This window comes from Phoenix dactylifera, unplaced genomic scaffold, assembly GCF_009389715.1.
Source record: "Phoenix dactylifera cultivar Barhee BC4 unplaced genomic scaffold, palm_55x_up_171113_PBpolish2nd_filt_p 000334F, whole genome shotgun sequence".
Classification (NCBI taxonomy): domain Eukaryota; kingdom Viridiplantae; phylum Streptophyta; class Magnoliopsida; order Arecales; family Arecaceae; genus Phoenix; species Phoenix dactylifera.
In genome coordinates, this window is record NW_024067797.1 from 1 (window position 1) to 26152 (window position 26152).

General features: G+C 38.4%; 2 protein-coding genes across 3 annotated transcripts; one reads left to right on the plus strand and one right to left on the minus strand.

Annotated features, from left to right (window-relative positions):
- The first annotated feature begins 1856 nt into the window (after positions 1–1856).
- LOC103718936 (enhancer of polycomb-like protein 1) lies at positions 1857–15549 on the plus strand. Its single transcript, XM_008807950.4, has 12 exons — positions 1857–3012; positions 4624–4753; positions 4842–4944; positions 5855–5978; positions 7585–7650; positions 7849–7887; positions 10285–10365; positions 10532–10579; positions 12322–12372; positions 12481–12549; positions 14307–14552; positions 14680–15549. The coding sequence occupies exons 1-12, from the start codon at positions 2854–2856 to the stop codon at positions 14932–14934; spliced, it is 1371 nt and encodes a 456-aa protein (XP_008806172.1). The 5' UTR covers positions 1857–2853; the 3' UTR covers positions 14935–15549.
- A 2285-nt stretch (positions 15550–17834) lies between these two features.
- LOC103718937 lies at positions 17835–22668 on the minus strand. Of its 2 annotated transcripts, none has more exons than XM_008807952.3 (2): positions 22345–22511; positions 17835–21216 (listed from the first exon to the last, which is right to left on the minus strand). In XM_008807952.3, exon 2 carries the CDS (start codon positions 21130–21132, stop codon positions 19330–19332), a length of 1803 nt encoding a protein of 600 aa, XP_008806174.1. In that variant the 5' UTR covers positions 21133–21216; positions 22345–22511; the 3' UTR covers positions 17835–19329. The 2 variants fall into 2 exon arrangements, with proteins under 2 accessions (XP_008806174.1, XP_008806173.1); XM_008807951.4 differs by lacking the exon at positions 22345–22511 and adding an exon at positions 22518–22668 and having other exon boundaries at positions 18825–21216.
- Positions 22669–26152: the final 3484 nt, after the last annotated feature.

The following is a 26152-nucleotide window of genomic DNA, read 5'->3' on the forward strand; positions in this document are numbered from 1 at the left end:
CCATTTTTTTCTCCTTTTGTTTTAATGATATTTCACAATGATTAAAATAAAACACAACCAAGGCCGATAAGGAGGAGTTGGAGGATTTACGAAAGAGGGTCCTAAAAGTGGTGGCTGCCAATATGCTAAGAAGGGAATTTATAGTTAAGCATCGAGTAGAGGGAGGGTGGTGCTCCATGATGCAAAAGAGATGCAAAAGAAGATGAGGACTAATAATACGGGGGGGGGGGGGGGGGGGGGGGGGGGGTTGGGGGTTGGGAATCGATAACATGATCAAAGTAAGGGATGGTTGATGGTAGAGATGGGCATCGGGCCGGGCCGGGCCTGGGTAGGGTGGTGGGGGAATCGATAACAGGATCAAAGTAAGGGATGGTTGATGGTAGAGATGGGCATTAGGCCGTGTCGGGCCCGGCCCGGTCCAGGCCCACCGGGCCACAGACGAAACGGGCCGTGCCTGGCCCGGCCTGTTACTAAACAGGTACGGCCCGCTTAACCTAAAGGCTAAGCTCGGCACGGCCCTAGGCCCATAGGGTGGCGGGCCATGCCGGGCCCGGCACGGGCTGTGCCTGTCCAAAAAAAAATATCCGTTATGGATGGCTCATAACGGCTATTTTTTGGCCCATAACAGCTATTTGTGGCTTTTTACCCATTTTGTCCCTCCCAACAGCCATAAAATGGCTAATTTGAGAGGTATTTTGGGGAAAAAAATTGTGCCCGCGGGCCGTGCCGTGCTTGGCCCACGAATCGTGCCAGCCCGGGCCCTTATGGGCCGTGCCAGGCTTAGCCCGCGGGTCAGAAATTCTTAACCCAGCCCGGCCCCCTTTTATGAGCTGTGCCTAGCATGGTCCGTTACTGTAGCAAGCGGGCCGTGCCAGCCGCTTCGTGCCGGGCCATGGGCGGCCCAGTCCAATGCCCACCTCTAGTTGATGGTGGTATAGAAGAAAAGAGTAGTTGGTGTCTTTTTCTTTGACATCGTGGCAAGAATTATAGGGGCGGCCCGGTCCAATGCCCACCTCGTGCCGGGCCATGGGCGGCTCGGTCCAATGCCCACCTCTAGTTGATGGTGGTATAGAAGAAAAGAGTAGTTGGTGTCTTTTTCTTTGATACCGTGGCAAGAATTATAGGCTTAAGGGTGTGCAAGTAAAGGTATTAATGGACTTGGAACTAAAAATTGATTGATCCAATCTTTAATCTAAATCTCTTTTCAGTCCTAAAATCAATGGTGAGCTTGATACTATTGAATAATTAAAAATAAAATAGAAAAACGTGGAAGCAAATCTTGGATTACATTGCTATTGTTCATTGAGCATAAGGAGAGATAGCATAATCTTTGCTCTTAATTTTCATACAAAAACATATGCCAAGAATTAGCTATATTTATAGTAAGAAAAGTACATGCATTGCACTTAAAGTTCTCATAAGAATAATATACTAAAATAATTTTATTTTGCAATAAATTTATAAGAACATGGACAACATGTTCTCATACCAAATTGACAATATGAGTAGTTCTAGAGGAAAGGATTATTATAGCATTAGTCGCTTGAATTGTTCACATAAGCATTTCTTCATATATTCCTAACGCTAACAATGTTTTTTTACGTTCGGCATATTTTTATTTTTTTAAAAAAATAAACTAAAACTTATTCAAAGTATTTTACAAGCCTTGGGAATAAGCAATATTTTTTTTTTAACCAAAGGTAAAAAAATGAAAAAGCGGTATCTTCCTCGATTTTTGACACTAAAGAGGAATTAGAAATGCTACTAATGTAGAGGGCCCCAGTGGCACCCCAAAGAAAAGATGCAAGCATTGTTATAATGTTATATGAAGTTTCAAAGGCCCTCTCACGCCCTCATTTAGCCTCCTTCCCTTGCATGGCCGTTGCCCATCCGTCCACAAAACACGATCCTTGCTTGCCAAACCGAGTCGGACACGGAGAGAGAAAACGAGGCCTAGGTAAATTTAGCCATCTTTCTCTTTCAAATCACCGTAGTATTTATGTACGTCCTCCATCGAGCCTTCTCAGCCCTACGATCCTCATACTCAACCGTAGATACTCGTATCCAGCCGTAGATCTCTCGTAGTCGTTCGACGCATCGAAGAGAGAGAGTGAGAGAGGAACCCCGAGGACACCACCCTCTTTTTCTCCCTGCTCTTCCCCGCGTCGCTTCCCTCCTTTTCCCTCCTTTCAAACCCTAGAAACAGCAACTCAAAACCCTAGAAATTTTCCACCTCCTCGCTTTATTTCTCCTTGTTTTTTTGATAAAGATATCGATTTGCGTCTCGGTTTTTAAATCCCTAGAACGCTGAATCCCTCCCCGCGAGATTCCGTGCCCTAAATTCCTGGATTCGGGCCGGTGCGGCCTGGAAGCCCCCAATTTGGAGAGGGGAGTCCGTTCTTTCTTCTTCTCGATTCGATTCCTGGGTTGGGATTTGTATTGGAGTCGAAAATTCGAAAACAAACGGTCCCTTGTGCGGTTTTCCTCGGTTTTTTTGAAAACTAGGGCATCCCCGAGCAGGGGAAAACTCGCATTTTAAGGCCTTCTTCTCCCATTTGGGGAATTGGGCGTAGGGTTCTTAACTCGGGGCTTATTAGGATTGCTTCTCTATTCCTTTTTTGAATCCGGTGGTGTCTGGTAGGCTCTGCACTCTGTTGTAATGATCTGAATGCTGAGGTAGCGTGCTTGTTGAGCTGCTTTTGCGCTTTTTATTCATTTCATCTGGGTTTGTTAGTAGCTTTGGAGTGGTGAATTGCTCGCTTGTGTTTGGTCCTGAGTTTGTCGTGCGGCATTGGAGGTCTTGGCATGAGCAGGGGAAGAGTGGGGGGAGTATTGCACAGGAGATGAGCGGACATGAGTAGGTTGTCGTTCAGGCCTCGTCCCCTTGACATCCATAAGAAGCTCCCAATCCTCAAATCCATCAAGGACTTTGAGGATGATGAGGCACCGAGCACTTCTTCCTCTACCCGCAACTCCCAGTTGCTCCGGCTTGCTCCTGAGGCCAACAATGAGGTAATGCTGATTGAACTTTGATGGCTTGAATGGCAACTAGAATTTATCTTCCTTAGTTCCATCTTGCTTCTTCTTTTGCTCTTATGGCATGATGATCGTGCTAGCAAGTGAGTTACATACATACAGCTGCACATTTAGCTGGAATTCAGGTACTTCTTTCTTTAAAACGAGTAATTCTGGTGACTCCTCTTCGAGCCCTTCTATATTGGTTGGATAGACATATTCTTTAGCAGAAAGCAATATCTTTTCTTGTTGGTGATTGAGGCTTTTGAAATGGTATTCCTGAGGGGCAGTCCGGCTAAATGCCCTTGTAGCCTTGATGACACCTTGGATGGTGAAGAGTTTCTTGACTATGCTTCTTTTGCTCATAATTGCATTGAATCCTTGATAAGAGTGACACCATCACAATCACGTTATATGGCTACAAAATGCTTAAGGGAGCTCTTGTCATAGACTTAATTAAATTCAGAGGGTGATCTCCTTTTTCATCTTTAACTAGGCCCCCGTTTAATTACTTTCTGATTTATTGGAGAGGTGAATTGTATTAGTGACAAAATATTAGCTCTTAGTATAGTTGCTTCGGTTTTTGTCTGGAAATTTAGCACTGCATGTGATAATTGTCTCGCTGTAGAAGTGGGCGAAAGGCAATTGACCTTCTAGGAGACTTGCAAACACCTTTGTTGAACTGACATATGCCAGATTCCTGAAAGAGTGTTTTAAATGATGGTCTTGTGAGAATCAGAGTGCCATGACATCCCCCAAATCTAAGGATTTGTTTGTTGTATTCTTGCTTTCTGTCATTTTTAAAAGAAGCCACAGCTAATGATAATCTGGAGAAACCTTTTTTTAATGGTCCTTTATGAGTAGTATTTAACATTATACAGCCATCTGATTATATGTTAATTTTGGTTCTAGCTTGGTACTTCATGTCAAGACCTATTATTTTCAAAGCTAACAAGAGAGGAGTGCAGTTCAGGTCTGCTGCCAAGTAGAAACCGAGTTTCTGATTGGGGCCTGCCTGCAATAGACAGTGGACTCCTAGAATTGCATGCTGCTTCATAATAACTTCTCAGTGCTAGAGTCAGCACATCATGTCAAACATGGATGTCAAAGTCTGTATTGCAGGAAGACCCCTAATGAAAACTCAAGTTCTACTTCGCATCATATCTAGCCCGAACTCACAAGATTAGAGAGGCTTTTATTTTTTTCCTTTCTTTTCTTTTTAGTTGAGACAATGTTAAAAATTGCCATAGATTTTATACATCCATCAGTCAGCCTCTCCAAATATGATGATTTGAGTGGGGAATGTCTGCTTCTTCCTTTTTTTTTGCCTTTTCATTTTTTCTTATGTTGCTTAGACCTTCTATGGTCTTCTCTGTCCTTCATATAACTTTAAAGAAAATCTTTCTGGTTGTGGAGGGGTATTCTGGAGTTAATAAGTCCTTTATTTGCATGAATGCCATATTTGGAAATTCTAAGTGCATCATTCACTTTGGTTTGCGCATGCGAGTATTTATGGAAACACAAAGTAGGGAAAAACTCAAATCTTTCCTATAATTGCTTGTGTTTGATGAGAATAATGACTTACCTATCTTTGTTCACATTTTTTAGATGCATCAAAATTCTCTCAAGAAAAGTTCATCTGAGATACCTACTCCACAATTCAATGTTGTGGGTACGTATGAAAGAGACTACTCTCGCACTTTCGCACAGCCTCCGTCATATTTACGTGGAAGAGGAGGTTTGTTACTGACATTCTTCAATTGGAAATCATCCTTCCATTGTGTCTAATGATGCTAACTATATTTGGAGTTGCTTCATCCTTGCAGCCAGGGCAGAGATCAGGGAGTTTGTTGAGTATGACCTGGACAATGAGGATGAGGATTGGCTTCAAGAGCTCAACCATGAAAAGAAAATCCTTGCACCTGAAAGGTACATTTAAAACTCCTAGTTGATCAAAGTTCCATGTCTGTAATAACAAATTCGCCATTCGATATGGCTCTTTAATCACTTGCATTTGGCTTTCTAATTCTGTATGAACTAGTAAATAGTCGAGCAAGAAATAGGATGAGGGGAGGAAGTCTTTATGTTTATGCAGTGATATCTTAGCAAAATTATATTTCCTGTGTAAACATCATTCTGTGTCCAACATAAAGTTAAAAGTGAAAAGGAATCATTTTTGTAAAATGTAAAAGTTGTTGAGTTGGACAAAATATAAAATCTATGAAATGATGCATCCAAGATGAATTGGTAATCAATAAGCCGTCATGTGTCTATTTGTTGGATGTACGTCTATGTTCTTAATGCTTCATTATGATTTTCTGATGTCAATGGCTGAGTCTGAGCATCTTTACTCAATATTAGAAAGACTGTTTTGGTGGTCACTCAGATAGTGTCTAAATGCCATTTCAGTGGGAGGTTTCTCAAAGTTTCTCTGTCATGGGGATGTAAGTATTTTCTTCACATGTAGAAATGAGTGATAAATCTACTGGATGTAATTAGTGTTTTTGCATATAGAACATATTTTGAAACTCACAATTTAAACGTAGTGATCAGGTTTCTGAAATGCACCAAAGTTATGCAGTTTAGAGATGAACTGGTCTTTGTACACGTTTTCCAGTCTTTTTTTGGAATTATATGGAATATTATGTTAGTGTGTCAACATTAGAATGGCAGTCTGTTGTCAGAATTGGGCCCATTTAAGGGAAAAGTAAATATTTTCCTCACAATGTGCTAGCAATTGTTTATTTAAAACATTTCAAAATATTTCATGTATCTGTTTCACATTACATCCTCTCATGTTCTCAATGCTAATTGTCATCTACATATGGTTATAATTCAGGTTTGAGACTTTGTTGTTTAAGTTGGAGGTTTTGGATCATAAAGCTCGAGAAAGAGCAGGAATCATAGCTCCTACTTTTGGTTCTTCTGTTCCTGTTCTTTTACAGCTAGATACTGCAGCTGAGGTACTTCTTGGTCATCTTATGGAGTCACCTTTTGAATATTCACGTATATGACTATCATTTTTTTGTTACTGGCAGACCTTCCCTTGTACAAAACAGAAATTACTATTGTTAAACATATTTGATTTCTTTTTACTTCATTCTCTATATGTCTAAAAGCTGATTAAAGCATACCGGTACCATACACGGTACGTGTTTTTCAATCATGGACCAATAGTGAAGCCTGTCAAGTTTTGATGCTTCTCTAATAAATATATTCCTGTTTGTAACAAATATACTCCATCTATTTGGTTCCTTTCTAAAATTGATTGGAGTGTATGTGAAAAAAAGGTGTATTTATATGAACCAAAATTTTCAGTCTGTAGTTCTAGATTGCTCAAACAGAATGCACGGTAGACTTTTAAAATGGACTAGTCTTTGAACATGCAATGCATGGATACTCAGAAATGGGAAGCAAGTAAATGCCTTAGACGTGCATGATCTCTATCTGCACAATAACATAAAGTTTACTCTTAGGGAGGCTTCACTGGTTTGGAGTGGGGCCTTGCATGCCCACTGTTTGATGGATGACTTGTATACTGAATGATATCTATCTCAGCATATTGTTCTTTTTTTGTTGCACAAATATTAGTTTTATATATAACCAGAATTATGAACATAGTTATATTCATGAACTGAAACTAAAGTTGAAGCAAGGGACCATTTCACTTCTTCCCCCTCTACCCTCTCTACTTGTTTCATGATGGGAGTTCCTTTAGCAGGTAGTTTGACTACTTCAGTTTCGTTACTGTGGATTTGTCCTATTGGTGTGTAGTTTGTACATTAAAGTTAAGCATGGTTCCCTATTTAAAATATTGTCCTCTTTCCTCTCAATCGAGACTCTTTCCAACCAAAAAAAGTTAAAATTGCAAGAGTTAAAATTGCAACCAGTAGGATAGGTCTTCCATCCATCATGTAGCCTTCTAGGCTGCAGCCTCCTCTTTTGCATAAGTTTGTCTAGTGTTGGAAGTATGAAGTCATGTTTGCAATCAGTCACTAAAATTTACTCAAGACTTCCATGGAGCTTAGTCAACTTAGAATTTTGCTCCATACCAGACCCTATTTTGATGGAAGAAAAGTTAGGATGATAATATGACGTAATACGGCTACTCCTAGTGTGGCATGAACTTGTGGTTGTCAGAAAGGCAAATGCAGGCTTCATTCTTCTGAAAACTTCTGAAATGACAATCTCTAGGACAAACCCTTTACTGGGATACTCTTCAGATTGCATTGCACATGGCAAAACTGGGGGCTATCCGTCACTGTTTCTAGTGCATGCCAAAATTGAAGAATTATAGTCTTAAGCCAGTGATTTTCCTTTATCTCAAGTTCTCAACTCTATTTAATCACTACTGCCCTCTCTAACCTTCAATTTTGGCATGCACTAGCAACAGTACTAAGTTGCATGGCAATATCAAGCTTTTTTGGTAGCAGAGCTTGCCCTGTTTCATTTGTTTGCTATGACAGTTTGTTATCAACTACGATGCTTGAGTGTTCTGGATTAAGATCTTCCTAATATCGTTTTGTTCAATCATCCCCTGTGATTTCTTAGAGTTGCCTCATGTTGCAGGCCTTGCAAGCCCACTCTGTAAGATCTGCAGTTTTCCCTTCTGTATACAATTACTGGAAAGCAAAGGTATGTTTCATGCTCTGTGAGGTGATTACTGCAGGCATTATTTTTCATGGTAAATTTATGTGTATTTTTTCTGACACTGTGATGGACTTATTTGAACTGTAGCTTAATGTAATATAGATTACATGTGCTGATTTTACTAAAAGGTATTGTTTCTGTTGTAGCCTGTATTCTTATGCATGCTTTATTATCTTTTATCAGCGAGAGCAATGGCAAAAACCTATCCTGCGGCGCTTGCAGGTTAGTACCATCACTTTTTCTTATATAAAACAGAATAATATTATCAGTTTGATCATTGATGTGATCTCTAGCATCTCATTCATGTATATTTTATGCTATGTTGAGGAAGTGAAATTTTGTATACCATCTTATATATCAACTTATCAAGGAAGGGCACCTGTTCTCTTAAGATTTCTGGTGCATTTGGTGCAGAACTGCCATAAGATCTTAAATATGAACCTAGTTGTATATTCCGTATGTTTGATTACAAAATCCTGTGTTTGTTTACATTTGGTATTCTTGTTGATGTTCATACTAGCTCTTCACTTCATATTCTCTGAATGTAATTAGTACAGTCTTTAATGTTCAAAAAGCTATTGCAATTTAAAGTGCTAAAATATTATTAAAATGAAATATAAGAATGATAAGTAGTCAGCTATCTTTTTGTCCAAAAAACAATAAATAATCAGTTAGGTCAATTGAGGCATGTATGTTGGTGCTGTATTTAGAGAAAGATTCACTCCCATTCTAATACATTAAGCAGGATATATCTTAAATCTGAATTTGAATTTAGCAGCGACCTAAAATCTCAAGAAGATAAGAAGACCTTAGAAAGAAGGAGCCTCTCTGTCTGAATATGAGACGTGGTCAAAGTTGGGAATCTCTTCTTATAGAGAAGATACCAGAAAGTTAGCATTTGCAATCAAAATAAATAATAAAAATTATATATAGGAAATTTTAGTAGATAAACTAGATTTGAGAAAGCAGTATTATTGTTTTAAATAAGTTGTAGAAGCAATTAGGATGATTCATTGAATCATCAATAAGTATTTGTTAAGAAATTTGACAAGGATGCCTAGGTTTATTGTTTCTTGCAGGTGCAATCATCCCTCTCCAAATATTAGTCGTTGCTTTAAATAGCAGCTATTTAGTGTTTGTTGTAATAACTATTAAATACATAAAAATAAACCCATTTCTTCCGGTCTCATCTACTTTGTCTCTGTAGATAGCATAAATTCATTTTGTAGGGGGGCTTTGTGATCTCTGGGTAGCTATGCTATTAAGTAATTAGTTGTAGTTTCTTCATTCATTATTCCCATTGGTAATTGATGGTTCTACTTTAGATCCAGTCAAGGATGACATACTTTTCCAATCTACTTTACGAGAAGGCCATTAAGAAACATCAAATTCAAGTTGGTTGCTACATGATTATTGACTTGCAATAAAAGCAAAGGAGATACATGACCTTTTAGCTTTGAATAATTATAGTTCAAGTTTGAATAATTATAGTACAATTTCCTTGGCATTCTTTGACTTACAGATGTTTTCGAAGGAGTTTGCTTGGTAGGGCTAAAACTGGATTATATATGGATTGGATACCAGTATATGGATGCTCGGTTAAAGTTTGTTTTGTTTCACGAATACAGATGTGGATATGAATGTTAGTCGGATGCAAAAATTCATATCCATATTTGTTTTAAATGGAGACGGATATAAATTGGATACTGAAAGTAGTGATATAAATATAGATATAAGTCGGATAATTAAACTTTATGACCACATAATCAAAGAAATTGCTAAGTAGAAGGTAAATCAAGTTAATAGCATGTTAATGGGGTCATCTATTTTTCTTAAAAGTTCATGATTACTATATTACATTAAATAGGATTACAAATAGAATCGGATGTTGGGATACGGATCGGATAGTTGTTTATCCATATTCATGTCCATTTCTCTTTGATAGATATGGATACGGATATGGATTTTGGTTGGATACTCAAATTTATATCCATATCCGGATAGATTCAGATCCGAAAACGAATCTAGATGGATATTAGCCGGTCCATTTTCACCCTCAGTGCTTGGTCAAACCTTTGTATCTGTTAATAGAGAACTACCAAACGGTCTCTGCCATGTCAATTTTTGGCATTTGCTTCTTTTCTTGAGCTGTATACTGGATATCCCCTTTCCTTTTCCTTCATCGTCTATCAATATCATCAGTTTAGTTCGTTTTTCATGTTGCTAACTAAAAGTCTTCCATCTCCATGAGAAAGGTAATCGTCCTGCAGGAGCATCTTGTTTTCCTAATATATTTTTATTACTTGAATATGTTGACTCTAACCCTGAAGGCTTTGCTTTAATCCCTTCTTCTCTTCAAAGTTTGTTTTTTTGAATTTTTCCACTTTATTTGTTATTTTCTATTAGATTTGTTTCCTTTGGCAGATATACTGGTATAAAATGAATGATTAAATCTAAAAGAAAATGTTAATTCATTGCCCTTGAGTCTTCATGCTTGTTATGTTGTCGACGATTCATCTAATTCATTTACTTTCTCAGCAAATTTGAATTTTATCCTTTTTTAACTCTTCTGGCAAACTAGGAACCTACTTTTCTCTCTTGATTTTTGTGCTTGCGCAGCCTCCTCCACCAGTTAATGATACAAATCCATACAATGTGTTTAGACCAAGAGAAAAAGCTCACCGCCTTCACACAAGAAGGGTAAGCAGAGTAGTTTAAATATTCATTTGAATTTTGAAATGTTCATTGGTTTTCAAGAAGACCATGCTGTATCCTCTAAATGTTCCCATTCGATGTGTACAAACTTAAACCCAAAAATGAGACTTTTAAGGTCATTTTACACTATTATGGTTTTCAATTTGTTCAGATGCAAAGGCGGGAGAACAATGTCCAATCCTTTGAAAAACTTCGCCAGGTGAAGAATCTACTTTTTTCCTTCTTGCAGCATGTTGCTTAATCAAAAAATTGTTCATGGATTTTGTATAACTGCCAGTGTGCCCTTTACTCGTATGAGTTTGGTTGTTACTTTTGGTCTTTGATAATATGGATTTATTTTTAGTGGTAACTGTTCTAACTGGTATGACCTGCATAATTGTTCGCATGCTGCCTGCCATAATTTACTTGGGATTTCATGAGCCATTAATTTCAATGCTTTATGTTGGTGTTAGGCTGTGTATCTTTTATCATTTAGTAAAAATGCTGCTTGCCAACCAATCCCTGCTTCACGTGACATAAATGTTGTGTGGGTGTTCATGCAAGGCATGACAAAGAAGAAAGCTATGCAGAATCTACTGCTAAAGAAGATTATTGTTCAGTTCAGGACTTGTAAAATCTATTAGATCTCATCACTTCAGAATGACCCTTATATAATATCGTTAAAACATTTAAGACATTACTGTTTCAATTTAAAGGGACTTCTGTCAACTTGCAATGATTCCGTGACTCTTCAGAATTTTATTTGAACAAACTTCTGAAATATCACCATATTAATAAATGAAAATATGAAAGAATCAAGAGAATCTAAAGATAAACGAATAAAGATTTGGCCAAGGTATGGTCACTTTTTTGCTTTATGTAGCTTAATTTCAATAGTGTTTTAGATCTCAAAATTAGAATTTTAAAAAGTTCCTAAATTTACAATATGAGAAAGCAAGGTCCGCCGTACCGGTGGCCGGTCGGCGTACCGGTGGCCGGCCGGACCGGTACCGTACCGGCCGGTACGTACATACCGGCCGGTACCGGTACCGGTACGTACCGGCCGGTACGTACATACCGGCCGGTACCGGTACCGTACCGGCTGGTACGCGGTGGTTTCAAAAACCACAGCGCGAGGCGCTGTGGTTCCGGTACGGGGCCGGTACCGGCCGGTACGGGCTCCGAACCGGCCGGTTCGGCTAAAAAACCGGAAAATACCGGTTTTTTAGTGGTTCCGGTACCGGTCTAGGCATTCCATGTGAGAAAGTATGAAAAGTATAATTTGTTAATTGAAAAATAAATTTCATGTTATGGAATGATATAATGATTTTCCAGCTATTCCTTTTAACAAGCTAGTGCATTTGCAAATGTTGAGTTCTAGGAAATCTACAGACAAACCCTTCATATTCAGCACATATTTAATAATTTTGCAGATTTTTACTGCTTATTCATGAAGAGTGAGCCCTTTCTAAAGTTTGTTACTGAAGGAATGTCATTTTTTTTATCATAAGGACAAATTATAGGTGTTTGGCTCCAATAATTGGCTGCTTTATTTTTAATCTTAGATTCATTTTCACAATTTATTTGTTTATTTCTTTACACCATGAAGTTTGGAACGACTTCTTTTAATGCTTTTTTAAGGATCATACAAACATATTCATACTGGCAATGTAATCTTGATACACATCCATCATTTCTTCATATGGTTGCAATTTTGGTTGACTAAAATAGCATTATTTTGTCTCTTATTTTCAGTGCTAGTGGTTGGATATTAACATTATTCATATCGAATAATAGCATCACAAATATTGGCATTTCTCATCGCGTAATCCGCCATCTGTGCACATATTTTAGCATTAAATAATTATATATATATATATATATATATATATATATATATATATATATATATATATATATATATATATATCAAATTAGTGCTGATGTTTAAAGTTTCTTCAGGTCAGGCGTAACTTGGATCAGGCAAGGACAGTTTTGGAGGCTTTGATTGAGGTTTAGTTTCAGTGATTTATTTGCTGTTCTAAAGTTAATAATATTGCAATGGTAATTAGTCATGCAAGCCCACAAAATTCAACTTCTCTACGTTACTTCTGTATGCAGAGGGAAGAGAAGAAGCGAGAGGTCATGGAGAGTGAGGTCAGCCTTCAAAGGATTCAAATCAAATATAGGGTATATCCCTTCTTGTGTATTCCTCTTGCTTTCTTCAATTTGGTCAGTCTATGTAATATAAAGTAACAGAGTCATACCTCTTTTAATTTCTTGTAAGAAAAATGTATTCATCACAAGCAGTTTATGGGCAAGGGCTGAATAGTTGTATGTTTTATTTGCCCACCCATTCTTTACTGAACAAGGGCTTATGTTTAGTTTTATAAGATAATATTTTCCAAGACTATAGTGACATTACTTTGAATGATAAGATTAGGACTGGACGTAGGGACCTTTATTTACATGTATTGCAAATAAGGTACGCCGTCTCAGTACTGGGCCCTGTACCAGTGCCATCCTGTTACTGTGTCAGTATGCCCGGTATGGGAGTCGGTTTGGCGTACCGAATGTTGGTACACCCCTCTATTGCATATTGATACCGAACTGGTAGGGTACGATATACTCTATACCGCCCGGTTCGGTACAGTATGGCGTACCTTGATTGTAAATTTGATTTCATATTATCTGTCAAAACGTGTTGAAGTAACTGCAGTATTTCATATAGGCTAATACATGTATCCTGTCATTGATCCTCCATTTTCAACAACACAATTTACACTCGTGAGGTTGCTGTAGAACAAAATATAATTGGAATCATTTGCTTACCATTTGTTTTTTAGTCTTGTTTTGCTGTATGGTTATTTTTTAGTGGATCTGCTATTTGTTCATTTAATTTGGGAGTGTATTTTGGTTTCATTTTAGAGAGTTCCTTGGAAAATATAACTACCTTTTGGAGATTAAATGTCAGGAATTCTTCTTTGTAATAATGTTTCATTCATAGTGAGTGAATAATATTGTAGAGATTCTTGTAAGGAAGATGTTTAGAAGATTAGAACCCCAGCAAACCTTTTTAGGCATGGTAGTTTTCTAACTGACGGTAGACAGTTTAAGGACTGCATTTACAATGAAAAAGGAAAACTTGGTTTCACTGGACTAAATGGTGCATGCTCCTGATTCCTGAAATCCTGAGTGCTGTTTTTATATTCTTGATCTGTCTGTTCATGTATCGTATGCCTTCATTTCTTCTGGAAGATATGTTTGAGCTTCAGTATTCTGGGTCTTCAAACATATGCAACCCAGCAAATTGGGATGGTGCATGGACAATCAGAGCCTCTCCAACTAGGGCATAATGATATCACTTACCTCTGCATTAGGGTCTGTCTCGATGGATCACTGAAGGAGTAGGAGGGTAGTGGGAGAAATCGGTAGAAGAAGGGGAGGCTGTCAGTCCTGCAATTCCAAAATTTACAAGTGCATTTCAGTAGAGCCTAAAACCTTGGGATTGTGGGATTTGCAGTCTCCATTTATCATGCCAACTTCTCCACTCCCCACCTTTCTTTGACCTTGGACCCTGGTGGTTATCACACATTACTGGGGAGCCACACATCCAAACAGCAGCTTGGTATGATTTGTAGCTTAAGAGATATCTATTAATAGTTATGGGCATCTTTCTTGGGCATGACACACCTACAGTTCCTACTATGTTATCAAGCAAAAAAAATTTCATCAATGATGCCAACCAATCTTGTGAAATGTCATTGCTGTCAGTACATGCACTGAATGAATTCCTGAGTATGTCAATGCAGTTTTCATATTAAGAGGATGAAAGTTATGGAGGCATTCTCTCATTTTTGTGATGTAATTGTAGAAGGCCTCTTTTTTTTTGTGGAGATGATCTGAATTAGCATTTGGGTTATTAACAACCTCTGCACTGCTTTCAGCATGAGGCACAACTTATCGAAGATGGATTTGCATTATCTGGCTTCCCATCCAATTCATGGAAATTTGGATCAAGCGAGGATGATTTTTTGGACTCTGATGACACCACAAGTGGTCACCGACGTGCACAATCTGCTGCAGTGCAGAATCCACCCTTCACTGATTCGAAGCTGATAGTGGTCCCTGCAGGACAAATGAAGCGAGAAATGAGAAGAAGACCTTTACCACATGGATGGCTTCGCAAGAAGGTACTATGATCTTCTGTTATATCATATAATAGCTCCAAAGCTATCATGTTCCTCCTTTCCCACTTTACACCTGGAACCTCTTTTAGATCTAGTTTAGTTGGAGATATGAAATGTGGTGTCAATGCAGGACCTAGATGAACCTGTTTTGCTATTCACAAGACCTCTAGATCCAGATAAGTTGGCTGCTGCCAGCATTGTGCAGCCACCGGATCCTCCTGCAGAGAATGGTTCGGTTGCACCACCTTACCGCTTCCAAGGGAGGATTGGACGAGGAGGGAGGATCATCTTTGACCGGTGGAATCCACATCTTCAAGCACCAATTGTCAATGAAGTCAACCCATCTGTCCCACCAAACAATAGACCTCCCCAACCAAATGGTTGAGTTGGTGTTTCAGGGATGTACTATTTTCCATTCAGCTGTGGGGGTGCCTCATTTGAGAAGAATAGCAGCAGAAAGTCCCATTTGGCTTCTGAGATGACTCGATGGGGCCTGGAGAAATCGGGGCATAAGAATGTCTTGGAGGTCATATTGGGACATCTTCGCAGTGGCAGGAAGGCTGTGTTTGTGAGCTAGCAGTTGCCAGGGTTGTAGCTTGGCATGGGCTTGGTCGGCAAATTTGCATGACTCCAGCAAATTTGGTTTTTAATTCCAAGCCATGCCAATTCCACCGGCCTCCACACCATTGTACAATTATTCATATCATGATCAAAAAGTCGCAGCATTATTTGTCCAAGAATTCTCCCATTTTGGGGGGTCATAACAGTTCAAATTCAATATCATGCTCATTATTGTTCAAATTATGTTCATCCTCCCCCATCTTTTCTATACATGGATTCCCCTATGAATAGAAAACCAACCATATCACTGATTTATGGTGAATAAAAAGTGCTATTTGAGGGACCAGCCAGCCTGCCTATAAAAACAGAGGATGTTGCATTTTATCTTTATTTCATGACAGATTGCCTTGTAATATTTTGGTTGGTAGTCGGTGGAAGCTACAGCATGAGTCATGTTTTATCTTTTGATTCTTTCCTTGAAGGTTGACTTGTAGGTTTTTTTGAGGAGATTCTAAGCTTTCCGTGATGGCAGGTGGTTCTTTCGAGACTGCTTCGCCAATTGAGCATATAAGTTTGCTGTCCTGCAGAAACTGTTGGCTTCTATCATCAACAGAGAATGGCTCTTTGTAATCAAATCGAGTGACTTTCCGATCTAAAAATCTCTAATGTTAAATTCCTCTGCAACACAACCAAAGTTAAATCTGCCAGATGTCGTCAGAACTTTGCAACTCTTGGCATCTGGATTTTTCTGGGGAAACTTGACCAAATATGTCAATACAGATGAATAAGTTCTTATCGGATGGCCATGGTCTCATCAACCATGATTGTATAGAGTAAATTTAAAGTTATAGTTGATGCATTTCTTGGTTGTTTATGAGAGTGAATATGGAGTGGTATATTCACTAAAAGTAGTGTGTATTTATGAGAGGAATGTGAGATGCACAGCCTCCTGTGCAGTTGTTCGAATGGAGTTGTCTAAAATGCAATATAATATGTCATACTGATTTATTTTACCCTCTTTTCCCTCTAAGCAAGTGCAATGATTTCTTGAGCATCAATAACTTCAACTGTACATTAAAATTATAGAGCTGACCACATGATTAACTTTGCCGGACGGTAAGACTTCCTCTCAGAATAATAGGAGGGATGTCAAAAGCAATAAGCCATGGAGCTCCAAGACGAGGTCCTCAGAATCTGCAATCCCAGCAGCAGCCAGGCCTTCTGATCATCCCAGAGAAATGGTATTTTATGACTCTCTTGGATCAAAAATATGGCAGCAACCTTCCATTCTTCTATGCATCTTGGTTCTTCGAGCTCTAAAGATCTGAAAGGATGAGTTGAAGCTTGTTTTTGCGTACCTCCATGCTCCCGACAACCCCTGCACGGCTACCTTTCACTACGACACACTTTGTTCACAGCCGGTGGTAGGGTTTGTCGACACAAGCTTTGTATCATGGAGAGCAGTTGAAAAAAAAAGAAGGCACAGATATGGCTGTCATGCTAAAAACAGTCAGCTTCCCATTTGTGCTGTTCTATATCTGCCATTGCAGTCCTACAAAAGAAAACGAAAAAATGTCTGCATTTCTACAAAAGAAAACAAAAAAATAAAGGAACATTCCAGTGCACGGGGCTTCCATCACCACAAGGTTTGAAAAGGTTTGGATGTATATAACTTTATCCTTATATACGAGGCTGCTACTATGTTTCGAACTCATGACACCTAGATCATAAAGGAACAACCTTACCATTGTACTGTGGCGTGCCTTCTTTGCATTGCAGTTCTTCAACAGGAACTGAAAACATATTTCTCGATAACAATTTTTGAAAAATAGGCACTTTATAATAAAGTAAAACTTCTATTTTCTACATCTGTTCAAGTGTAAGCACCAGTTTCTCCAGAAGAACTGGTGAATATATTACAGAAGGCAATCACGGAACAGGGTTCAGCTTTCAGAGCCTTGAGAATAGAAAAAGAGGAGCAAATTGCCAAATGCATGCGGAACAAGATGCAGCTTATCTTGTATTCTATGCGAGGCAGGTACTCCGTGCTGAGCATATATGCCTTGAGGGGGACTCCTCTGTGGTGATTGAGTGGATTCGGGGAGCGGACAGATATGGTGATAGTAATCCTCTCATCCGTGAGATTCGGAGACTAGCGCAGGAATCGAGTGATTTCCGGGCTTTACATATTTTTCGGAAGGCAAACAGTGCAGCAGACTGGGTTGCCTCTTTTGTTAACCGGCACTCCGGGGAGGTCACATGGACATCTGTAGGAGATATTCCTCCTACCCTGTACGCTTTACTTTCTTTTGATATGGCTGAATGTACTCAAGTTAGAGCTATATGAAATGCTGCTTTTATCAAAAAAAAAAAAAAACAACATCACTAAATGACTGTATATCAAGAAAGTATCAAGGAATAAGAGCATCAATGGCAATGTTTCACTTGCTGGAAAAGGATACAGCACAGACAGGCTTCTAGAAGGGAAGGCTTGGATAGCAGCAGAAGAAAGCTAATGATGAGGGGCTCTGGAAAAACCTTGCCCCAAAACAATTTAGTAGTCTTCACTTACTTTGAAGGGATAGATGTTGAGATTAAGGTTATTGAGTCTCCATAAGATTGTTGCTACAAAAAAAAAAGTGCCCTGAAAAATGCACTCAATGAATATGGCCCCCTTACATGGTCGATGAAATTGCCGATGGGAGTTTAAGAGTAACATTTATCTTCGAAGGAGTCGAGATTATATTGATATTAAACCTCTCAAGTCTCTATCCAAGCTGCCCTAGAAAATGCATTCCATGAATAAGATACAGTTTTCCTTGATCCTTAGCAACATGGGTATCTCACATATCAATACTTGATAATCATAATCATCAAGCCTAATCACAAATTTTCAGGTCTGGCACTGTGAATTCTGATTCACGAATCATTACCATACTCTTCAACAGAAATTGAAGCACATCTCCTTATTGCAGTGTCCATAATCTTCATTCCACATGCCCTTGCCACCTAAATTGGTTCTTCACCACTTTATCCTAAATTGATGCAACTCTCAACACTTCTTTAATATGTCCAGAACAACCTAAGCTTCAAAGGAAAGAAAGTAAGTTAGATTCAACAACACTAATGATGCTAAAATACTAATGCTTTTTCAAACGAGGATTTCCTAGAAGTAAACAAGATGATTCTACCACTTAAGTAGTACAAGATCTCCAAAGATCAGAAACTATGTATAACGAAAATGTCACAAAAATATTATAACATAAGACTCGAGTCAAGACTGTCTTACGAACAGTGTTAACAAAATTAACGCCTGTTATAAAGAGAGCCAACAGACCAAAGGAGACAGAAACATATACAGTCAATAAGAGAGTCTGGAGAACAAGAACACCAAGTAGATCACCACATTTAGAAATATCAGAAGACCTGAACATTATTTAAGAAATCAAACATATTTTCTAATACTTGTAGTTTCAGACTATTCAGAAATTATCTCCTGGCCCTTGGGCTTAAGATGAGTAGCACAGATGAAAGGGCTGATTACTAAGGAATTGGAAGCTTTAAGATAAAAAAAGGAAAGCTTGCATCAACCCTGCAACCAAAAACTGATCAAGTTTGATGTAGTATAATGTTATCCGTGAATAGAGAAACGATTTGAGATTTGCTTAAGTTAAATTTGCTGATGTCATGAAGGCTGAGAGTCAAGAATATCTATTGGACACTAAAATCGACACACGTCAATTTACTTGTACATCTCAGCATGGTTTTGCCAGGATCAGCTCGTACAATGAGCAGGAGTTAATTTGTAATGAGAAAAAGAAGAAACTAGCTTTGCTTCTGCCTACTCGCTGATAGTAGGATACAGAACAAATACAGATCATCCCAGAGAAAGGAATGAAATACCTAAGCTTTATGTATATAACTATATGCATATAAAAGCCACTTATTATGTGGCTTCATTCTTTTGTAACCATGATCAGCTCTGAATATGTTACATTTTAAGAAATTTCAAGCAAATCTTTCCCAGACGCCCTACTGAAGCAGGTGCTTGGCTGCTTTTCACGGTCAGTCCTAACTAGTAGCAGCTTGTTTGCAACCAATGCAGCATCCCACCAACAGAATCATTGAAACCTCATTAATTTGTTGCAGGATCCAGCAAAATGCTCATCGATTACATCATATAGGGTTAACTTGACATAGACCCCTGTTTCATCCCATTTCAGCATTTCTTGTTGTACTCAGCATTTTTATCATTCCAACCTTTAAACTTTATCTTGATGGCCTTCGCTTTCATGTTTACTGTTCCACTCGGCGCTACTGGCTCCATATCGGCTACCAAGGGTGGCTGCTTGAGAGAGTCGACCAGGTTAAGCTTTCTGTATGCTTTTTTCCGCTTATATGTTATAGGAAACATAAGATTTTCTCTTTCGACCCCTAAAGTAGCCATTTGGACACTTGGCACTTTCAATACTCCATCATTATTATCTCTAAGCTTATGCTTTGAATGACCAGAAGACTTTGTAAAAGCCTGGTGCTCATCAGTGGGAACAATTGGGACCCCTGAAACTGCTTCAGAAAGTGTGAAATGCACTGTGGTTATCTGCCTTCCTCCTTGATGATTCTCAGGAGCAATAGGGTATGAGTCAGCAGAACCAGAATGAAGTACTCTACTTCGTTGACCTGAGTTTCGAAGGTTGTCTCCTTTGGGGAACTCTCCCAACCCACTAGTTTCATGAGAAAAAATCTTCAATTTCTGGTTATTTTTCAATGGAAAAACTTCTTCATTTATCTCTATGGCATTATCTGACCTCATGTCCTTTACCATCTTTATCTTTCTTTGGAAGCTCTGTCCAGCAGCCATGTTTGGAAATTCCTCTCTTCGATGATTTTCTATAAACCCAGAACTTCTGTAAGTATTTCCATCTCTGCTTGTCTGATGTACAAATTGTAACCTCTCATCAAAAGTCCTTTTATCCCATGGAAAAGCAAACTGTGAAGTGGAGAATCTAGAGGTATGAACACCCAATAGATCAGCTGTAGTTTGTTCTGGTGGAATTTGGATCATTCTGGATTGCTCTTGCCGACCAAGAGGATCACATTTAGGCTTTATTTTTAACACACCTTTGGGTGGCCGCCTACTTAGCTTCCATGGCTCACTTGGAAATGGTTGCAGAGGTTGATTTTGCAGTGTGTTCATTTCAATTGGTTTTATTTTCAGAACCCCCTTTGCTTTTGTCTTTTTGTTTGCTGCCATATCATTCAAAACAACCGTTGGGTCATGAATATTTATGCCTTCATTCATATATCTGGTCTTCTTTAACAATGGAATGGTTGCCACGTTCTTTTCGCCCTTGTTTAAGATCTCTTCTTCTGCAGGAAATGCATTGAGATCAACCAAAAAAACAGGACTGCAATCTTTCCTATTGTTCCAAATGCGTACCCTTTCCTCAACGCTCATGTTTGGATGACAATTGCTCCATGCCCTTTTGATGTCCATAAACTTCTGAGCCATATTCTGATGATATGATCTGAGATAATGATAATAGCCCCGTCTTTGCAAGAACTGCAGAGCTTCCCTTAGGTGAGAAACTTGTGGAGAACAAAATCCGCCTTTCAATCTATTGAAAAAAATTTCCAATGCACTTCCAAAGAATATATTATCACCATTGAGCAACTCTTTTATCATAATACAGAATGTCTCTCGGTCCATATCTGGAAGGTAAGCTGCTAGAGAAAATCTTTCTTCTTCTGTTAAACAAGAATTCCAGGTCTCCAAAGAGAGAATTTCCTTTAAATCTGGCAAATCATAAAGCTCATATGGAACATTGCATATCTGATCTTCAACCATGACAAACTCACAACCCACCTCTGCAGGTTCACAGTCATCAAAAGCATCATCAGGGTTCTTTTCCAAGAGCAATCCCTCCTCTTGCGCGAGCTCGTTGAGTGGAAAGGTACGAAAACTTTGTCTTGCAGAATCATCATTTCCAGGCCCCCGAGGCCTAATCCTTACAATGCCCATTGGCACAAGGGGGCCAAATATGAAGCAATCATACGAGAGATTGGAACTTCCAGCACAAAATCTTAGACTCCAACAAGAAAATGCCTGAAATCAACCGATCAAGAAAAGAATACTTCAATGCTCATTAAGGCAATAAACATACTAGAAAGAGAAGAAGTTATAGCATGGGCTCAAAGCAGAATGTGATGGCTCATATGAAGGAAAAACCTAGTTTCTCTAATAAAGGTTTGATTACAACATGAAATAGCAAGTAATTAGGTTGTCTGTAAACTAAACCACCCAATCCCATGAGCTTCAACCTGGTAACATGGTCACGATAACCAAAGAGATCATCAAAGAAAAAGAACATTGAAATTTTAATACTATGCTAATAACCTTAATAGGAAGGATCAGCGCATGAGGATCCAAATGGTTGACTCTAAATACTTGGAGCAAGGATCGAAGGATAAAATTATGGAATTGCTTACATCTAGAAGTCAGTCTTTCAAACCATTTAATGCCAACACAAATCTATGCCTACTGATGCACCCATATAACATAGAAATCAACCTAAGTCTATATGGGGTCAGATTCATAGATTGAAGTTTGAAATACTGAAGTATGAGATCATTACATGAATAGATTCCAACTTGATGTCAACCCTCTATGAACTGGAACCATAGCCCTGGCAAAGGCAAGTATGAACTAGGAAGGGGCCTGCCCAGGAAAAAAGGGCCTGTCAGCAGGCAATGGAAGATAACTTCTTGGTTTATGCAACCATTAAAACTAAACAAACTACTTGCTTCTTGGTTTGCAGTTCACCCCCACCATCCACACAAGCATAAACAAGCACAAAGGCAAATGTCTCAGCTCATTCAGAATACTTACCATCAGAACTCAAAAACTGAATCAATTTCTATACCAATCAGATTAAAATAGCAAACTAACAGGGCAACAAGAAGCAAATTTCAAACCTGACAAGACAAAGGAATTGAAGGAGAAAACACCTAAAATTATCAAGAAAACAATTTAATCGGAAGAGAAAAGGGGGCCAAAACTCACAAAGTTGAACTAATTATAACGAACCAAGGAGATTTACAAAAAAAAAAAAAAAGCAAACAGGAATCATCATCCTGGAACCAGCAATCCCACCCTAATAAACACGAAATCATAGTAAAATTAAAACAAATAGAGGAAAAAAGAGGAATCCATTGCCCCAAAACTCCCCTCTACCTCAATTTTCCATATATCAGCAGATCCAACAATCGAAACGAAACCCAATTTACATCAATATACGACGTCAGTGAACCTCAAGGAGCTCCCCATAAATTCAATCAAAGAACTAATTCCTCGACAATTTTCCGTTGTTGTAGCGAGAGATTGGGATGGGATGGGATGGAAGATACCTTGCAATGAGGAGAGCCGGCGAGTTAGGGCTGGGAGATTAAATCGGAGAAAGAAGTGATCCACAGTGACCACACAGCTCTCTGTTCTACCCATTTTCCACACCACTGTTCCTGTCACCCTCCCTTTCTTTTCTTTTCTGCGTACAGCTAGGGAGTTACTACAAACGGAAGATTATAACTGTAACAGCGCACAGCCATGTCATTACCGAGTAAAAGTTGGCATGCATTAATTTTTCCAAAATGATTCAAAAATTTTATTACTCTGCTAACAGTTGTATCGGCTCGATCGATAAAAATTATCCATTTGATTTGTTTATTGGTGTTGATGCCAGAGAAAGTGTGAATTTGAATTTTTATTTGCATTAGTGACGATCGCCTCGTGACGTACATGTGGATCACGACCGGCATATACATTTCATGGTTTAGAGCATCATAATAATAATAATAAAATATTTACAATTTTTGCACATAATTTGTATTAACATTAATTGTTCCTTTGATCGTGCAGCGGTGTAGCGATATAAAAATTGATATACTTTGTTAATAATAAAATTCCTCGATCGATAAAAATTATCCATTTGATTTGCTTATTGGTGTTGATGCGGAAGAAAACGTTAATTGTTATTTTCATTAGTGACGATCACCTTGTGATGTACATGTTCGGCATATACATTTCATAGTTTAGATCATAATAATAAAAAAATAAATATTTACTATTTTTGCATATAATTTATATTAATATTGATTGTTTTTTTGATTGAGCAGTGGTGTAGCGACTTAAAAATTGATATAATTTGTTCACATGTAAAGAAACATAGGGCATTGAATGATATTTTCGGCGTCGATTACTTTTTTCAGTTTAATTTCCTTTTGTGTAAAAAAAATTAATCTTAGCAAATGACATTGCATCGCTCGATAAATTTTATCATCAATATTCGAGTATTCACTCTCTAACATATCCTACCAATCAATTGCGTAGAATAGAATTCAGTATTCATATTAATTTTTCCTACTCCAAAACTTTACGGGCTCGTTTGGTTCACGGGAAGGATTTTCCCTCCTAGGAATATGATTCCTGGGAATCATATTCCTAGGAAGAGAATACCTAGGAAAGTATTTTTGGCATGTTTGGTTAACCATTGGAAAATGACAAATTTCCAAAGTGCTTATGTTTGGTTGACCATCCACTTTCCTAGGAAAGTTATGTATAATTCCTATTATGCCCCTAATAAAAATTAGTTCTTTAATGCCTCTTTAATGCTTCTTTAATGTTGAAGGGTCTTTTTGGGAAAAAATAAAAAAGGAGTGATTCCCACCTCATGGGAAAGTAATTTTCCCATGTTTCTCATGGGAAAGACTTTCCTATGAAATGTGGGAATCATATTCCCATGGAAATACAACTTTCCCATCTCTCTCCTTTGAAAACTCCAACCAAACAAGAGGCATTTCATTACTTTCCCGTTGACCACACTTTCCCCCCTCCTTTTCCTGCGAACCAAACGAGCCCTACATATACCACTTGGACTCTGTATATGTATTACATCATAGAATGAAAGCCTAGTAATATATCATCCTAGTTCGGAAAACTTACAAAGAGCAATTAATAGTAAGCCATGCCTTGAGACCGTTCTTCTCTCTCCTATTTATTTCATGACATTGATGAGTGTTCTTTGCATTGCAACCCATCACATGCCTCACTTGTCTGATCCTAATCCATTGCAGTCTTCTTGCATACAAATTGGAAATGCTGGCACTGCAACATTGGATGTCATACTGCTCGTGATTGTATTAAGTTGCAATTTGTTTTGGTACGCTTGGGGCTTATTTGCCAAACCCACCATCTATAGACTCCACACTTATTAAGACCAATTGATCCTATGGGAGAAACGTTTGGAGACTAATAAATGCCACCGATATCTATGTAGAGATAGCAATGCTTAACTCATTGTAGGTCGTGTTAGGTTACTTATTTAATAAAATAGTCAATTTCAAATCTATTTTTTTATCTATTTAACCAACGAATTTTGGTCTATTTTATATCTGACCTTACTTATATCTAGTCTAACTCGACCTAATTGCCACTCCTATATTAATGGCATGCAAGAGTCCCACCTTAGTGTTCCAGTGATGGAGACAAGAGAATAGTTAAATCTTTTACATGCATATTAACTGATTAATATAGATTATTGACTTGATCTCTCCGGCGTATAACCAATATGGAACTAAATCACGTCCTCACGAATCTTTACATACTTATCTCATTCAAGCTCCGACGTACTTGTCAGGTTTAGAGTCCAAATTCATTTAAAATTTAATCACAAGTACTACGATCTGCTCGTGGCTAATCTTACTCTACATGGACCATGGCTGGGTCTGTTCTAATACTATTTACAACAACCCATGGCCTCATCCAAAATGGCTAGCTAGAAGGTATTTTTTTTGATTTTTTAGTCTTGTACAAGTATTCAAAATTTTTTCAGCGAATAACTGATGTGAGACTAAACATACATCCGTACGGATCCCCACAATGCCGATCGACATGTTAGGTAAAAGAGAACCGAAACTGTTTGCAGTTATTGCTGTTGATGTTGCTGGACTTGTTTGTTTGGATTTTTTTTTTTTTTTTTTTGGATGATACTTTTGTTTGGAGGTCTTTCATTTCTCATAGGCAAAAGCCTCGAGTCCAGACAGTAATATTCTGATGGCCACGGTACTGGGCAAAACAACAAGGTGGAAGTTGCTTTCACTTGTGTATGTGCGTCCCTGTAGATGGATTCCATTCCCTTACCTAACAAACACTCCACGATAAAAGTTTTCGTGTTTCTCCTGGAGATAACCACCGAGTCCACAGCCACTTTAACTGCTGTAAGTAGACAGGAATAGCATTGGCTGCTCGGTTCTGATGGTCCCCAGTCAAAAACTTGTACATTTACCAGGAGTTGCTGTACCATATGTGCCAATATTGACTCTGGTCAGCCACAACCAAACCTAATTCAATCCATTTGCATCCCTATCCCTAAATCAATCCTAGATCTTGGTATAGTTTGCATGGTCCCTTTATTGCTATGTATTAGGTTCTGCTCTTAGCTTGTACATGTCAGGGAACTGACTTTGATTCAAAATGGCTCCTATAAAAGCCTCTAGCTAAAGATTAAAATGGATGGGACTCCAATTCAAATTCTGTAGCCTGCGTTGATGAATAACATGTACTTTATAATGAGCTCCCAATGCAACCCAAACCGAGCTCCAATTAGCCTAAACATGTAAATCTTGTGGAAAAAAAATCTAACTCAAACTGACATTAGCCCGAGCCAAGCTAACTTGCGTTTCGGGTTTAAAAACTTGGTAGTTAGATAAACTTTAGGTTCAGGTGGCCAAATTCATTCTTGATTTGGAATAATTAGGACGATATTTTATCGGTCATCAACTGACATAAGTGGCAAGACTATGAACAAGGTTGTGGGCGGCTTTGCAGCCAGATTGAATGAAAGTGAGGAGTAATATGTTTCAGGAATTTGAGCCAGTGCATGAACTGGTGGATGCAATACATCAGGGTAGTAGCATGATGTTGCTATGTACGTCAAACCTAAACTTGGCTTGGCTAAAACCAATCATTCTCATCAACTCAAGATCCT

Coding starts and splice junctions, on each gene's coding strand:
- LOC103718936 (XM_008807950.4), top strand. CDS start 2,854: ATGAGTAGGTTGTCGTTCAGGCCTCGTCCCCTTGACATCCATAAGAAG. Junction 4,945..5,854: donor AAAATCCTTGCACCTGAAAG/GTACATTTAAAA, acceptor GTTATAATTCAG/GTTTGAGACTTTGTTGTTTA. Junction 12,373..12,480: donor TTTTGGAGGCTTTGATTGAG/GTTTAGTTTCAG, acceptor TTCTGTATGCAG/AGGGAAGAGAAGAAGCGAGA.
- LOC103718937 (XM_008807952.3), bottom strand. CDS start 21,132: ATGGGCATTGTAAGGATTAGGCCTCGGGGGCCTGGAAATGATGATTCT.